Source organism: Odontesthes bonariensis, chromosome 14 (assembly GCF_027942865.1).
Source record: "Odontesthes bonariensis isolate fOdoBon6 chromosome 14, fOdoBon6.hap1, whole genome shotgun sequence".
In the NCBI taxonomy this organism is placed as follows: domain Eukaryota; kingdom Metazoa; phylum Chordata; class Actinopteri; order Atheriniformes; family Atherinopsidae; genus Odontesthes; species Odontesthes bonariensis.
In genome coordinates, this window is record NC_134519.1 from 11,431,903 (window position 1) to 11,448,638 (window position 16,736).

The window sequence follows — 16,736 nt, forward strand, 5'->3', positions numbered from 1 at the left end:
CCCGCCCACACACACAGAAATCTGCACTGGCTCCTCGTGTGTACTCATAGGAAAACTTGCTTTCAAAATGACTGGAGTTAAAGTTCACATGAGACTGCGGTTCTTTTGAAAGTGTGTGCACATTTTTAAGTGTTTGCCCCCCTGAGTCTGTGGCTGTTTGTGGAGCAGGACTATAAGAGCAGACATTTGATCAGTTCCTGCTTCAGTTAACTTGAGCAGCTGAAACTGGTGTCTTCTCTGTTTCTGGCGTCATAATTGTACTTACATACTCACAGCGGAGATCCGATCCTTTCATCTGACACGAACGGCGTCATGTTTTATGTATAAACCCCAGCATAACATTTAAGCAGTAGGAATCGTATTCACAGAAATTCTAATCTGATGGCACAGTGAAAAAAATCCTTTCATTTAAATGATGTTTGAGGTATTGAATACCACAATAAACCACAAAAAACACTCACAGATCATATGAGAGCAGATCATACACCATCACCTCATGTTCATATTGTACTGCAAGGATTTTACCAGCTTCCACTTTTATTCTATACTACTATTGAGAGATTCTATATAAAAACGCATGGAATTAAAGTGCAGGCATTGCTGGGTTTCTTTAGACTTTAGTTGAACATCTGTCTTGCTACATAAAACAGGCTGTGTTCTCCTTTTTAAACATTAAAATTTGGACCGAATGGCCCAGACATTAGAGAGTTTTCCTCGGCAGGAACCAGTTTGCATGGTAGGTAGTTTGGGCTAAATACACACATGAAAAATGGTGTTTTCCCATCCTCATTACAGCCAAAAAAATAAATAATATCACATCCACACAACACGACTTCCAAAAAATGAATAAATAAATAAAAATCTATCTGTAGAGAAACAGGGAGCATAACCAGAATAAACAAGTGACAGCTAACAGGGTACAAGAGGTTCACACTTGCTATATTTTTCTCCAAACCACTTGTCTTGACAGTCCAAGGGTGCTGTCCTCACTGACTTCCCCCCTTTCATTAAATGTTTTGTCCCTTCGATGTACAGGAGAAGCAGTTCACTCAAAAACAGCGGAGAAAGTTTTCCCTCCATTCCCTCCTGCAACAATAACCACTGTATTCTCAAACCTGTACCACAAACTACAGGTTCAATTGGGTCCCATCTGAAACATGGATGATAGCGGCTGGTTCTTTGTTGGATTATGTTGAAGTGACCTCTGTAACACGTTCAGACACCTCAGTTCTTCAGTATTGTTGAAGAATAACACTCATGTGCCAACTCGGGATGTTACAATGTCTTGATTCTCAGAAAACATGCCAAAAAGGAGCAATACAAAACTTAAAATACACTTCAGCCTACAAGCTACCCATCGTTCCAACAGCAGACAAAGGAAATGTAAGTATTTGAGAATAAAATTGTAACTGAAGTATTTTTCCATCAATTTGGTGCGTGGTTTGAGCGCTCAGGCCATTTACTGTACGCTCTCTTGTACCATCACAACATGTTCCGAGGGTTATTAAGTACTACAGATCTCAAAAGAGGTAGACCTTTTAAAAGGGAGGTGCAAAGTGGAGTCCAGTGTGTCACTCCATACCCTAAAACTATCCGCTTTAATAGAGGTGTGAATTCATGGAATAAAAAGGAGCTGCTGTAGTGTCTCTCACTGCGTTATTTGGCAGATTGTGAAAAAGGGCAAGTTTCCTTTAAATAATCCAATACAATTTTATTTATAAAGCACTTTACAACAACATCAGTTGACCAAAGTGCTGTACAAAAAGAAAATAACAATAAAAACAAAGAAAATTTAAAATAATAAAATACAAGAATAAATCAAAAGGCACAAAACAGCATTATAATTTAAAACAATAATAATACTAATACTAAAAATAGCAATTTCACATTTCAACATCTCACATCGTGTCAAAAGCCAGGGAGAAGAGATGCGTTTTAAGCTGAGATTTAAAAACAGACAGAGAGGAAGCCTGTCTGACGTGGAGAGGCAGATTGTTCCACATATAAATCATGCATTATGTGGTAGCTGTGCATGGTGTTGAAATGATGTGCTTGCACCACAAACGATAACGCCAACAGAAAATGAGCGGCTTTATCATGGTGAACACACAGCTTCACTTGGTGTGGTGGGCATATGGGTTGCCTCACTCATTTGAGGAGCTGCAAATAAACAAAAGCTCAAAATTGGTCAACAGAAGCTTGAGTTATGTTTAGATAAAGGTTGACGTTACAACAGTATATGTGTTGTCTATAATAGAAAGGTTATATACATTGGAATACACATAATGCCTGTAAGCTTAATTCAATCTCAGTCCGTTTGATTTTCAATCATCACTGGGTGTCTCATCATTGAATTTTCAATTACTTACAGATATTTCTTTAAAGATACCTTTGACTGATGTCAAAAAGGAACCATGCATACATTTCAATCAGTTTGCAGTAAATTAAGGGTTTGAAATCTCAACTTTCCAAGGAGAGGAAACCCAAGAGCCTGTACCCCTCTGAAATGTTCAAGTGAAGCCTATGGCGATGTCATCATCATAAGATTTTCTCTACAAGAAGTCACATCAAACAGCAGCATAATTCCTGATCCCTCCATTGTTTCCACTGTTTTGGTGTCTGAGTTTTCTATAAGTTAAGTGGTGATCCTAAATTCCCTGTCGGTATGAGCATGCATGGTTATCTGTCGCCGTGTTAGCTCTTACTGCCGACCTGTTCCAGGAGCTGCCCGCCTCACACCCCGTGACAGCTGGGATAGTTCCAGCTTCTAGCAACACAGCACAGGATAAAAGAGGAACGTAATATGGATGAATGGTTCTAAAGGCTATTCTAATCTTTGTGCCCCCTGTTTCCTCTCTCGTCTGTCCTCCTCCCTCTGACATGAAAATCGATCTCCTTCTAACATGTTGAAGGATGACTTACTTTCTGAAACGCACCTGGATGAGAACAGAGCGAGCAGGGAAAGGGGAGGATAACCAGAGGGGCTCAGCCAGGATGCACAGGTGTATTTCAAAGTCTATACCAGTGTCCCACTGCTTTCTTGTTGTCTCCCATTCCTCTTTTGTGTGTGGGTGTGTATCTTTGTTTGTGTATCTTCTCCTGGACTCCTGCAGCTGCTAGAACAGCACTTCATTCCTTCATCCGTTTCCACAGCTGATCTACACATGTCATCCTCCCAGACTCTGACAGATAGTGCTGTCACACTGTTGGCAACACAATACCAGGCCAATCTTTACTTTAGACTTACACTTCAGAGATTTCTTTTTTTTCCTTGTGTGTCCACTGACAACTCTGAACCCAGTTATGGTTCCTCCACTCGAGTCAAACTCTCCCAGCCCTGAGACCTCTGCAATAAACCTTTTTTAGTCATAGTTTCACAATCCAGCGTTGACCTGTCAATGTTTTTTTAGGTAATTGTACTGTGCGGGGTATCCATAACCAACACATTTAAAAGTTTTTAAATTGTACAACGTACAAGAATTCTAACCCTAATCATGTACTTTTGACTCCTAATCACAACCATCCGTGTGTGGAAAGCAAAGTAGAAAGGTAGGTAATCACGGAAGTAGAAAAGCAAACATGATGGTAACAGGGTGTTAAGGATGGGATTTGGACCAGCAATAGGGAGTCAGTGACATTCATTATTTGTTCTAGTCGAGATTGGCAACGTGGGAAGAAGTGTGACGAGAAGTGTCCGGCAGTAGAGCCGAACACAAAACGTAGGTTTTTATGACATTTTTGAGCCCTTGCTACATTAAGTGTCTCTTCTTTTCATCCTCCACTCGTTTTTTCTCGCTGGAGGAAGTTAACACAAAACAGAGGAATAAAGAAACGACAACTGGGTGAATCGAAAGAAAGGAGAGTTGCTTCCATAACTGAAGCCGTTTTGACATCATGGTCAAAGTTATCGATTAAAAAAAATACATGTTAACTGGAACTGATTCTAACCTCAGAACTAAAGACAAATCTGGTAGCTCTGATTTGCCAAATCACCAACATTTTTCTGAATATCCCCGTTCAAGCTCAGAGATCCACACGCCCTTTAACTGTCCTCCAACAAACACTTCAAGGAAAGCCTTTGTGTGAAACTGTTTCTCTGAAGTGTTGTTGTTGTTGTTGAGCCAACAACATAGTGCTCTTGCACATTATTCCCCAGTGACTTTGATGGCAACACTATTTGAGTTGTTGCCTCGGGGAAGTTTCCTCTCCATCTCCCACGAGGGTTGTGTATAATCTTGAGTAGATTAAACACAATTGCTAGCAAATAGGGGTGAAACGCACAGTAGCTTCATTCTAGATTGAACATTTTTTTTTTTTTTTCATTTGAGCTGGGGGTTGTGGAGAAAAGCTGCAGTCATGGTGCAGTTCATTTATGGAAATCAAACTCCTTAGAGAATTGATTTGGGGATCAAATATGTTATACATTTCAGAAAAAAAGAAGTGTAGTGTCAAAGCCTGACATATGTTTTCTCTCTGCCACAGAGCTCTGTTGTTGCCCACAAAATATATATAAAAAAACATCAATCACTCTGGCTGATATATGTTAAGCCAGGCAGCAACGCAGTGAAGAGAGTTTTTTCCCCCCGTCAGTCTAACATACATGTATTATGTGTATGTAACATCCCTGGAAAAACTGCCGCCATAATCATATCAGAATATGCCACGATGCTTCCTGGTCTCATGAAATAGCATCTGAATTACATGATCCAGCCTTATGTCACGAAATGGGTTAGCTTTAACAAACAAAGTCATGTCACGTATTAGAACTACTCATCTTTTGGTTGGTGTACAGCAACAAGATGACACCCTGCCCTGTACATTTGTCCTAACCCTAAGAATTTGGTCATTTTACTGACATGAGATGACACTGGAACATCTGAAAATGTCTGGAAATGAGGTCTAAAGTATGGCAAAGTGCCTCCTTTCTACAGGGTTGTGTTGAAGTCTGGGTGCTGTTTTTATTTGAGTCAAGCAAGGCCAGGCATATTGTATATTGCACAATTCAACAAGGTAACATAAAATGCATTAAAATAATATCTGCCGGCAACAGCACATACAACACTGAGTAAATGAGGTTGCACAGAGCAGTGAAAGCTTTTACTCAATGTCCCGCAGTTAATTCATGTAGTGACAAACAGGAAATTCATGATATTCAATTCAAAGCAGTATTTTTACTTACCAGTCAAGAGCAAAAGTTACAAATTTTGCATTTGATTTCAGTCTTTTATAGCCGCAAAGCTTTCTACAGAAAAAGTTTTTACTCTTGCTTTGGCTCCTTTCGTGTCTTTGCTTCGGAGCTGGATTCTTAGTGGGAGGAGCTTTAGACATAATTATAATCACTGTGTTTTTCTCTAGCATCTTCCACCTCCAGCTACTGCTTCTTCCACCTTCTTGGGTCCAGGGCAGACAGTGACTGTCCCATCTCGCTGTACAAAGTGGTATTACATTAAAATCCGGCCCATCCCAAAAGTATCTCAGCTGCATACGTCGTACAAATATGTCATTGTAGTTATTTTTCCAATTCTGTCGATATCTGTAGTTGAATTTTTGATGTTTCAAATTAAAGAAGGGAGAGTTGCAGCAGGGCTACGGTTCTCTGAGTTTATTCCTCGTACATGGTGCATTTAAAATTAAAGCAGATTCTCTATGTTAAGTTCTAATTCTGGGAACAGAAACCAAACCTGTTCCAGATGACCTAAGATGTGTCAAAGCTTCACAGTGTACTCTGAAATGTATTCTGGCCCTCAACCATTTAATGCTTTATAAACCAGCAGCAGTGTTTTAAATTCAACTTTCTGATGAGCAGGAAGTCAGTGTGGAGACTTCATACTAACACAACTGAAACTCCAGTGAAATACACAACGTTATATTGAAAGTAATGCTGGCCGTCATGGAAAAAAGGAACAATTTGTGTCCCTCTGCACATTGCACATTGTGGCGGTTTCATGGTTTACCATGAGACTAAGCTGCGACATATGTTTCCGACAGAATGCTGTTCATGAAGGTAGGACATACATATTTTCATCTACTGTGGAGGATTCGGTGGCTAACACTCATTTAAACCATGAAACCAGGTTCAGTTTTAGATTCTCCTCTCTTTCATCAGCCATCATGTGGACTACTAGCTATACGATTCCTATATTCTTCTGTTTGTCTCTCCATGCATCATTCAGAAAAAATAAAAATATCTTCTTGCCCATTCACTTCTGACCTTTATAATGTTGAAAAACACTTCTAAATTTAAAGCTGCAAGTCTCTACAAGTCCGTCTGGATGTGAATTTCCTCTCCTCTAGTGACTCTACTAAATCTGTAGGACGTGACTGGATCACATTTGTTTTTAGCTTCTCTGTACTTGCTGACTGTTGTTGAATCACTTTTACCACTTCATCGATCATATTTCAAGGCTTGTCCTGGACAAGCACACAGCAAACATCTCTGACCTGTTAATAATCAATAAACACGAGATCCTCAGGCAGTGACGGGTGCTGATTTCAGATAACCTGACCTTCTGTGAAGGTAAAATTGACAGGAAAGTCCTGTCATCACCATAATCCGGCTCTGTTTCGGATCACTTCATTACGAGCATGTTGTTACTTCATTTGGATTCTTTTCTTGGTTCGTGGTAGGTTGTTGTTATTCTGTTTCTACAGTTAGTGTTTTTATTTCTTCTTGTATTAATTCAATCAATGTGAAGGTTTTTCCATTTGTACCATGAACTTATATATATGATAATGCAGGATCTGTATGTGTTAGGTTATAGAATATAAACCCAGCAGAGCTCTTAGATCCAAGGACTCAGGTCAGCTGGTCCAGTCCAGAGTCCAGACTAAACATGGAGAAGCAGCATTTAGCTGTTATGCTGCTAACAAGTGGAACAAACTGCCAGATTAAACTTTCACAAAATGTAGACATTTTTAAATCCAGGTTAAAGACATTTCTGTTCTCATTTGTCTATGCATGAAATATCTTTTAACTTATCTAGACTGTTGCCTGTTTTTAAATTCATTTAAATAATTTTCTTTGTTTCTTTGTATATTCTTTTATGTATTTTTAATGCTTTTTGCACTCCCTGCTGCAATGCTTTTATTTTATGTAAAGCACTTTGAACTGTTTGTACATGAAATGTGCTATATAAATAAATTTGATTTGATTTTGATTTTGATTTATAGCAAATTTATGACCGCCTATATGTGCTTGTCATGGTTGATATAATTACATCTGTAGATGCTTTAAAAATCTTAAAATGTATTCTGATTCCTGAATAATTTTGGGGGATATGTCCTGCATGGACCTGTGTGCAGGAATTATCTTCAAATCACACTAACTGGTGGGGTGTCTGTTAATCAGGGCACAACAGATCAACATTAAGAACATTTACAGCGACAGAGGATTCAAACATTATTACGGTCATCTCAGTTATGATGTTCATTGCTTGGAACTGTCTCTGGAAATCCACAACTTTTATCGAAAATCAGCTGACTAAGAAAAATTAACCTTCTTGGAAGACTGTTACTATCATTCCCGCTTAAAGGGATAGTTCGCCTCTTTTGACATGAAGCTATATGACATCCCATACTAGCAATATCATTTATGAACATTGACTTACCCCCTGCTGCATCCTGTGAGCCGAGTTCCAGCCTCGTTTGAGGTCTGATTTTTTCCTGGAGAACGATTTTGTGATGCAAATGTATTACTCTTTTGAACGCATATTGATTTGAGAAGATAAAACGCTTTATTTTTGTAACCCAAGCCAACTAGCCGGACTACTTTTGTCAACGCCAAAACGAGGCCGGAACTCAGCTCATAGGACGCAGCAGGGCGTAAGTCAATGTTCATAAATGATATTGCTAGTATGGGATGTCATACAGCTTCATGTCAAAAGAGGCGAACTATCCTTTTAATACCTCAAATAATGTGTGTTCTGCAGACCTGCCGCATCTTTTTTTGGCCTTTGACCTCAAAAACTGTTGTGGTTTCGTTGTGAGTTTTCTCTCTCTGCATCCCCTTTGAACTTTGTTTTGAAAAAGATTTTATACATAATGTTCTTTAGCATTCATGTTGGAATCCCATTGCTGCTTCTTGAAATATAAAATGCATGAAACGCATCACTTCCAAGAGGATTAAACACAGATTAAAGTTACATATTTTAAAGCTTTTAAGATATGTGGCAATAAACAACAAATGTCCCTTTTATGGTGGTGCTGCTCTTCTATATTTGTCCATACTTCAGGACTCTGATATCCAGACATACTGTGCACACTAACATATAAGCCTACCTGAATAACCAGCACTGAAGCAGGTGTAATGCTGACTCTGCTTTTAGATACTGTTGATGGAAGACTTTGGTTGACATATTGTATAATTTAATGTTTAGGCTGATTGGGCTGCAGTGAAAAAATCTGTCCTACATGCATATGAAAAGTCAGATGAGAATGTGAAGCAGTAAATATGTGTTTTCTTCTTTTCTTTGTTGGTTGGATGCAACTGGGTGTTGGTTCATGCAGGCGGATGGATTTCTGCAGAACTGGCTTTGGGATCGTAGTATGAATTATTATTACATTAATATGAGATAACATGCTTTAAGTTTAAATGCGTATAAATGACTTGCAAAAACTGCCTAATTTACTATTTAAACAAATTGACAGGGGATCGTGCAAAAAAATGAAGTTCTTGAGACTGCGGCCTATGCTACTGCAGAAAAAACATATTGGACAAATACGGCCAATAAATGCATTCAAAGAATATGAAACCTCTGGTGGTCATGAGAAAAAGTGCACACTAAGGGGCAAAATTTGCCTCCATGAAGGTGACAGCATGTTTGCGTTGTAAAAAGAATGTTTTGACCCTGAACCGTGATTGTTTTTTAACCCTACGCTGGTAGTTTTGATTTCTAACTCTGACTTTATTATGCTGTATGCTAACTTACCCAGAGAGTAAAAAAGTTTGATTATAATGTGCTGTGTTTACATGTAACCAAGGCAACCAAGATGAAGAAAGAAATGCAGGGATATGCATAAATGCATATAACAAAAAATGTTGTGTGTATTTCCATTTTTTCTTTCAACAAGCCGCATTTCCATTCAATTTTAGGAGTCTGCTAGAATGCAACAAAAACTTAATGCAAGTAAAAAGGAAATTATTTTCAATGTGTACACTGACCAACTTTATTGTGTTTAGAAAATATAAGTAATGTTGTTGCTGGCAAAAAAATTGAAAAAATGTGAAGAGAAATGCAAAGAAAGTTATCAAACTGGCTCGCACATGAAGGTACCAATAAAGCTGAGGTGTGTATTTAAAGTGTGTGTCAGGCAACATCTTCCCCTGACAGGTTCCGTGGTTATTTCAGGAGGACAGTGCCACAAGAGGAGAATCAGATAACAATGAGAACAGCTGAAATCCTGTATTCAGCAAGAAAGGACACTGATTACTCTACAAGATTGCAACAATTAACAGCCTCACATCCCACATGATTAAGAAGTGTAATTAAAGAGCGGCTGAGGTAACACAATGGCTGTCTCCAAACTTTTGAGTATGTCGTAGGTGTCAAATTCTAGCTTTGTTTAAATTTGCTAAATAATTGGTCCATGATGACACCCAAAATGATTTCCTCACTTGTGTGTGTGTGTGTAAAAAAGGCCACATGGAATAAAGTAAAGATTTAAGTTTCCATTGCACTATGAAAAACATCTGCTCTTTTCTGGAAATAATGGTTGTACTAGTCTGAAAAAAGAGACGTGATAACTTAAAACGTATTACCATAATATGTCACCTTGAGGTTATCATTTTCATTTCAGATTTGCTGTAAATTCCAGTCAGGGTAAAAATATATATCGAACCTACCTTATTTTAACTTATTTTCTTGTAAGGGGGAAAATTACACATCATTGTGCCCTGCATTGGAATATATCTTTATTTAATTTTTCTGTTCACTTCTACTGAAATGTTTGGTAATAAACTACTCAGAACAGTTTGCTTTTTCTGTCTCTCCCATGTGTGTTTTATCTAATCTGAAATCATGCAAAATGTCTTTAACTTCGTTCTGCTGCATCTTTACAGTCCAGCTTGGGCCACATTAAGCCACATTTAGCGTTAAAACTACACAGATATAAAAACATAAAAATAATATTTGCTGGTATTGTTTGAGCAGCTTTTAATGTGTTGAGTAAATGTGCCAAACTAGTGCCTTATAGGTCCACATATCTGTCCCCACAGGCAAAATGAAAGGCATCAACATTCCTCAGTGGCTTTTTAAGCTCTAAACCTGCTAAATAACCAAGGTGAAAGTCCCCCCCATTTAAACCTACTGTCCTATAAAAATAACACAATCAAAGGTTATAGAATGTGAATTTTTGACTGACCTCTTAATACTTGTACTTACATGTAGACCCAGACAGAAAAAAGTGCATTAAATTGTTAAACAGATGCAATGGCCTATCTGTAGCTTCTTTTCTTAATCGGTGTGAAGCGTCAAAAGATATTGTAAGTTCACTGTTTCCAGAGAAATAGGCTACAGATGTCCATCAAATATTACTCAGCTGAAAATAAGTGTTGAGCAATGTTGGTATTATCACAGTTTTGTAAGTAGTCCCTCGTATTTTACGCTGCGCCCCCTCCAGCCCCTGAAACTCGCGGGGCTTTAAGACCCAGCAGAGGTACAGTAGTGAACATCTGTCGCCGCGGTCTCCTCTGTATGAATTGCGCCTGAGCTCCAGTTTGAAGACACACAGGCAGCGGCGGGCAGGCTGGCTCTAGGCGGAGGGAGCGGAGCGCATCCGGGATGCGGACAGATGACTCTGGACCATGAGAGAAAGTGGAGTCACACACACTGAGACGCAGCGATAAGACAGCGCGCCGCAAAATGAAGACACCTATGGTAAATGTTTCTGCAAGGTGGTCCCGGAGACAACTGTTAGTGGTCGTTTTTAAATTCAAGCTTTGTTCCGTGAAGTCGCTCCCCAGTCGCCACAGTACACTGTACGAACTGTTGTTTGTACAGTGTCGGATCAAAAGATTAGGTTCTGAACAATGGACATCCAGCTGTGCGCACTGTTTGGCACTTCAGCTCCACTACAGCGTGGATCACAGCGCGCTGCGTGTCTGTTAAATGCAGATACCATATTTTTTAAAAGTGCATGTAATCTTATCGTTTCCCTTGTAATTAATTAGTTTCTTTGCCGCAAAACAAACCAGAAGTGTGTGATGTGTGATTTTATAGAGAACAACAAATTGATTTCTCTTGTCAACTTTTATAGTTTTCTGACATGTGAAACTTCACATTACATTACATTACTCATGTGCGCCAAAAGGCATCTGATCGTTGAAATGCATGCATGGATGGATGTAACGGTCATTAACAGCTTGGCATCTTGTCAATTCCATTAACATGACACAGCCCTTAAATGTTAATAAGAGCAGTTTTTCAGTAAGTGTGCATAAATCAGAGCAGGCTGGGGTTTTTTATGGCTTAAGCTGAGGATGGTGATGAAGTCTGTGCAATGACAGTGGGTTTCTTCTCATTCTGTATTAAGCCTTACAGGTGCAGCCTAAACTCATTCCAGTGCAACAGGGCTAATTTATCAGCATCTGCTTGTGTCTTTGTATCAGCGCCATGGGGCAGCCGTACTTCTCGTGCTTCTCCTGTGCGCCAGCTTGTTTCTCGTGTACAATGGGAGCTTCAACGGTCCTTCCAGGGACACTAACGACACACGCATCCGACAGCATGAACAGCTTCGGCAGCCGACTAAAGCCTCCGTCAGTGTGGTCAAGCCTCACCCACCCGTCCTCCAGGGATACATTGGCATCATTGACCATAAGGTAAGCAGATGTGGCTGCATGCCTCTCTTACTACTCAGGGAACGGGTGGCTGAAAAGCTTCAAATGTGCCTCTGATGCACTGCAAAGCAGGAACCAAATCCATTGAAAGTGAAGCCAGCTTGAAATTCTCCAATTAGACCCATTTCTGCACCACATCTTCACTTTTTCCACCTGAAACACATGAGCACACACGCACGCACGCCCTTCCTCCTGACCAGGAGTCATCTATCGACACAGCTCTTTAGAGAGGGAAAGCCTCTCCTCTGTCATTTATCACAATTTTCTCCAGCAGTGTTGCGCCACACTCAATACCCACCTGTCGTTACTAATAACAGCTTATGAAATCCTTGGCTGCATTCTTACACTCTAATTGATACGCCCAGGAGACCTACAGAGAGTTGAACCCTGACGTCATTGTATGGGTGTATTGACTTCCATCTGTTTACCAAGCCAGGAGAAAACAATCAATGTGAGTACAAGGGAGCAACGGCTGTGCAAGTAAAGCAGACCTAATCACCATGTGAAGGCTTTTCTGCACATCACCATCACCCAGGATGGTGATGTGCAGAATTTTGCATATTCTCAAGATGATTTGTGGATCTTCCTGTTTGTTTTCCACCTCTGAAGCTATTTTGCGTCCCTTAATTGTTATTTTCCATCTCTCTGTAGCCATTTCTATCAATTCACAGTAAACTTTCATCCTTTTGTAGTCTTTTTGCAACCTTCCATTGTCATGTTGCAATTCACTGTAGGTATTTTGTGTCTCCGGAGCCATTTTGCATCCCTTCACTGCCTTTCATGCGTCGCTTTTTAGTCTTTTTTTTTTAACCCAGCTGTGGTCAGTTTTCATCTCGGTTGTGCTGAGGTCATTTTACCTTCTCAGGATTATTACATTTTTTTACTGTACAAAGATTTGATCTTTTCATTTATTTTGCATCCATCTATTATCACCTTCTGCCTTTTCAAATCTCTGTGTGGTCATTTGCATCCCTTTGCGTCATTGTGTTTTTTTTTGGTCATTTTCCAAGTTTTTTTTAAATATCAGGTTTTTTTTGTCACGACAGTGTCATCACATATTATTTTTCTGCCTCCTTCCATTGCCATTTTGCATCCTCTATTGTCATGTTGCATCTCTGTTGTCGTTTGATTGACTTTACGGGACAACGCTTCTCTGGTCTCTGAGCTCTCTTGCCCCTGGTCTTGTATACAGTTGGCTCATTCAGTAATCACTCTGTGGACGAGCCAATTCATGCTGCCCTTCTCTGTCCTAAAGAAAGTATCTGTTTGCTTTTGGGAGACATGTAAGTCATCAGAATATGTCATTTGCATTAGAGTAATTAGACAGCCTTCTGCCTGCTCTCGGAGGAGGCTGTTGCTGTGCAGATTAGACAAATAAGAAGCTGTAACATGTATCATCTGCACAGACTTGGGAGTTGGGAGTAAACATTAGAAAAGTAGCCTGGCTGGTAAATCACCGTCCTCTAAATTAAACACAAGGGGATCTGAAGAGTCATTTTGTCGTGTGAGAAAATCATAGAGGCTGCCGATAAATAGGGGAAGCCATTTTTTAATATATCTCACTGGTGCAGAGACCAACAAGTGTGGAAACCTTTCATGTTGACTAAAACGTTTAGCAGAGAAATGTTGCTCATCTGTCCGAGTCACTCAGCTTTACAGTAAATGTTGGTCACCTTTTGTGTGTATTCACTTTATGTGTGATATTATAAAAACATTTGGATTGTGGATGTGGATTATCCAGATTAACAATGGTTCTGAGTTATTTAAAAACATCTATTCATAGTTTTAATGTGACCATTCGACCGGTGGAAGTTGAATGATTATAGAAATCAGATGCGGGGGGCGTTAAAGTTGTCGTGGCCACTGTTCAAAAAGCCATAAAGTTCCAAATATCAAACCCGACCAACAGAATAAGAGTTTTAAATGTTCTGTTATTTTGTACTTTTCCTCTCCTTTCATCACTGTCCTGCAGTCAGTGCAACATATTTGAGCTAAATGAGGCTTATAGCATCATCTACTTGTGGCTTTTCTTTTGATTTAAAGAATTGTGTATGTTGCTCATGGTGTCCACACTACACAAGGTAGATAAGCATCTAGATTTGTTTAGCAGCCTATGTTTCTTTTTTCTATTTTCATATCCATTAAGTTATTTAATCTGCTCTCATGATAGCAGCATTAATCCAGTTCATCTCTAATGATTTTGAATTGCAGTATGAAATAAATAATGTGAAAACAGGATATCTGTAGGTGCATTTTACATTTCTTCTGTTCATCATTTTTACCTGTTTGTAAAAGAGGATCAATTTCTAAACACTGATGAAGAGGAACTTTAGTAGTAGTGTCTTTATATTTCATTAAGATGCTATACATTATAGAATTTGCCATAGTTAATAAGTATTGGCCTGTAAAGTATCACTTTACGTTAAGTTAAGTTTTTTTGCTTTTCTGAGGCACCAGTGATGAAATTCACCTTGGGCTCCACATGGGCTCTGTGCAGCGTTTCATCCTTTGTGATTAGTAAGTAATACGTAATAACCTATTGTGTTTCCCTGTAAGAGATATTATTTTTATTCACATAGAAACAAACTGATATAAATTTGCTGTTCAAACAAATATACCAGCAATAACCTTCAAGGCTCAGAAATATAAACTGATATACTCTAAACAAAAGAAATCAATGCTTGGAATAACATCGCTACAGCGAATCCTGTCACGTTTATATAGCAAGACCGAAGAATAACCTTTGGCTTGACGCAGGTGAGTCAGCTCCACACAGCTCCACTGTTTGCCTGCAAAAAAATCATTCAGGGTAAAAAAGTAAAGTGCATCCGATGAATGGTTGTCATGCAGCAATAAGAACACACACACACACACACACACACACACACACACACACACACACACACACACAGTGATTTGGTGGTGCAGCCAAACTCACTGTAATATCCAGATGACTTGAAACAAACCTGAACGTTAGAAATACTATTTAAACTGTCTTAGACAGAAATTTGTCAAAACCTAAAATAATTTTTGTCAGATTCAATCTACTGTACTCACTTCTCTGCACTTTTCTATTCTAATCTATGATATTTCTTTATGATATGATATAATATCTGTTTTTTTTTTATTATTTTGGGTCATTTAGAGACACTTTGTGTCAGCATTGTGAATGCAGAAGGTTCTCAGTTCTTCAAAGTGCTTCATTGGGGTTAGGATCTTCATATTTCAGGGTTAAGGTTGGCAGCAGCTTTCATTAATTAGGGTCATTAGGTCAGAGGGGTAATGCCTGCAGCTGTGTGACATTTATCAACACGTTTCTTTATGCAGACAGTAGATCTTCACACCCAGCTGCATGTTCTCAGCTCATCCACGTCCACATTTCATTCGTGAGTCGTATCAGTGAGGATTGTCAGTTTTACATTTTTCTATTAATTATTGCTGTGTTTTTAAGGTATTAATGCAGGGTTTGGGTTGGGGATCTGATTTCGTAGTCTTTAACAAATCAACTTACTCCAGAGCTCTGACAGTATTAAGCTTTTTGTCTTTGAATCAGAGCTATTGCACAGCTACAGAGATCTCTCAGATGATGCTTGGTGCACAAAAATATATGAAATGAGTCACTGCTGTCATGTGTTAGGGCAGCCAATAGGGCGCACAGCACTTTTAACACTGCCTGAAAGGCCAATATTCAGTGACCGTGTGTGTTTTGATTTGATGAGGATCTGTCTGTGATGCGCCAGTGAACCCAGCTATGGATGAGAATTGATTTTCCCTGAGTGAACTGGCACAGCTGAGCATTAAAAGTAAACCACCAATTTATTTTTTCTCTCAGCAATAAGCTTATTGACATTTTGGCAACAAGGGACATCAATTAGGGCCACGGCTTCACTAGACATCATTTACGCTTCTTCAAACGTGGTATTTATGTCACCTTCTCATTCTCTCATCACAAATTGCACTCAATACTTCTATGATATTAATAGATTCTGCTACTCCAGCATGTGGAAGTACGGCTGTGGCAGCACAGACTGCAGAAGTTGCTGTCCTTGTCTCACATTTGTTCTGCAGTGCTGAATGATCCGCATTTAGAGAAAATACTGTGTATTACTGACTTAGACATTTGTCTTGCTCATTTTTTGCTTGCTGACTTCTCTACCATATTAATCTTTCCAAAATATCGGCTGGCTGGCACGGAGTGCACAGTGCCAGTCGGCTTTTGACCATAGTAAAAGCTGCTTTATCTTCCACAAGACTATTCGACTCATCACAACCCAGACAACATCTATCAGGCTGTAAGTTTTCTGCAAACTTTTGGCCAGAATGCTTAAAATGTTTCTCCATGATTGTTCGCTCCATCCTTGTCAGGTTATGAATAAAGAAAAACTTAGAAGTACCATTAAAATCTTCATACTCTGCATTTTGAATTCAACATGTTTGATTTAAGTCAGAATGAAGCTGAGCAGCAAAGTCCGGCGGTTAGCCACGACTGGTGCTGTGAAGGACAGCAAAGAGAACTTGGGCTATAGATGAAAAGGGGAAGAAATTCTTGTAGAGAAAGGGCAAAGAGAATGAGAGAAAAGTACAAAATTGGAGAAGGGTAAGGAAGGAGAGAATGATAAAAGAGAATACAGGAGTCAGAAGAGGTTCAGCCTGAAAGAATGAGACAAGAGCGCAAAGGAGGAGGCAGAAACCAACACACGAGGGAAAGATAGAGTGAAATCCCAAAGGGGTTTCCTTTCTTCCACTATCCTGACTTTTATTTTCTCGGTGAGGAGAAGGAGGAGGACAAGAAACCGCTCTTGCATGTCTCTCGGTGGAGATGGGAACACGAGACAGCGCAACCGCCTTCCTCTGATTGCCTTCGTGACACCTGAATCATGCAGATTCCCGAGTGATAAGTCAG

General features: G+C 39.4%; 1 protein-coding gene across 1 annotated transcript in view; it reads left to right on the forward strand.

The window, feature by feature from the left end:
- Nucleotides 1-10,727: 10,727 nt before the first annotated feature.
- Nucleotides 10,728-16,736, forward strand: part of st6galnac5a (ST6 (alpha-N-acetyl-neuraminyl-2,3-beta-galactosyl-1,3)-N-acetylgalactosaminide alpha-2,6-sialyltransferase 5a) — a 57,977-nt gene continuing 51,968 nt past the window's right edge. The window contains exons 1-2 of the mRNA XM_075482855.1: nucleotides 10,728-10,874; nucleotides 11,606-11,815. Of these exons, the coding sequence (XP_075338970.1) occupies nucleotides 10,860-10,874; nucleotides 11,606-11,815 (225 nt within the window). The 5' untranslated portion in view covers nucleotides 10,728-10,859. The remainder of the gene's footprint in view (nucleotides 10,875-11,605; nucleotides 11,816-16,736) is intronic.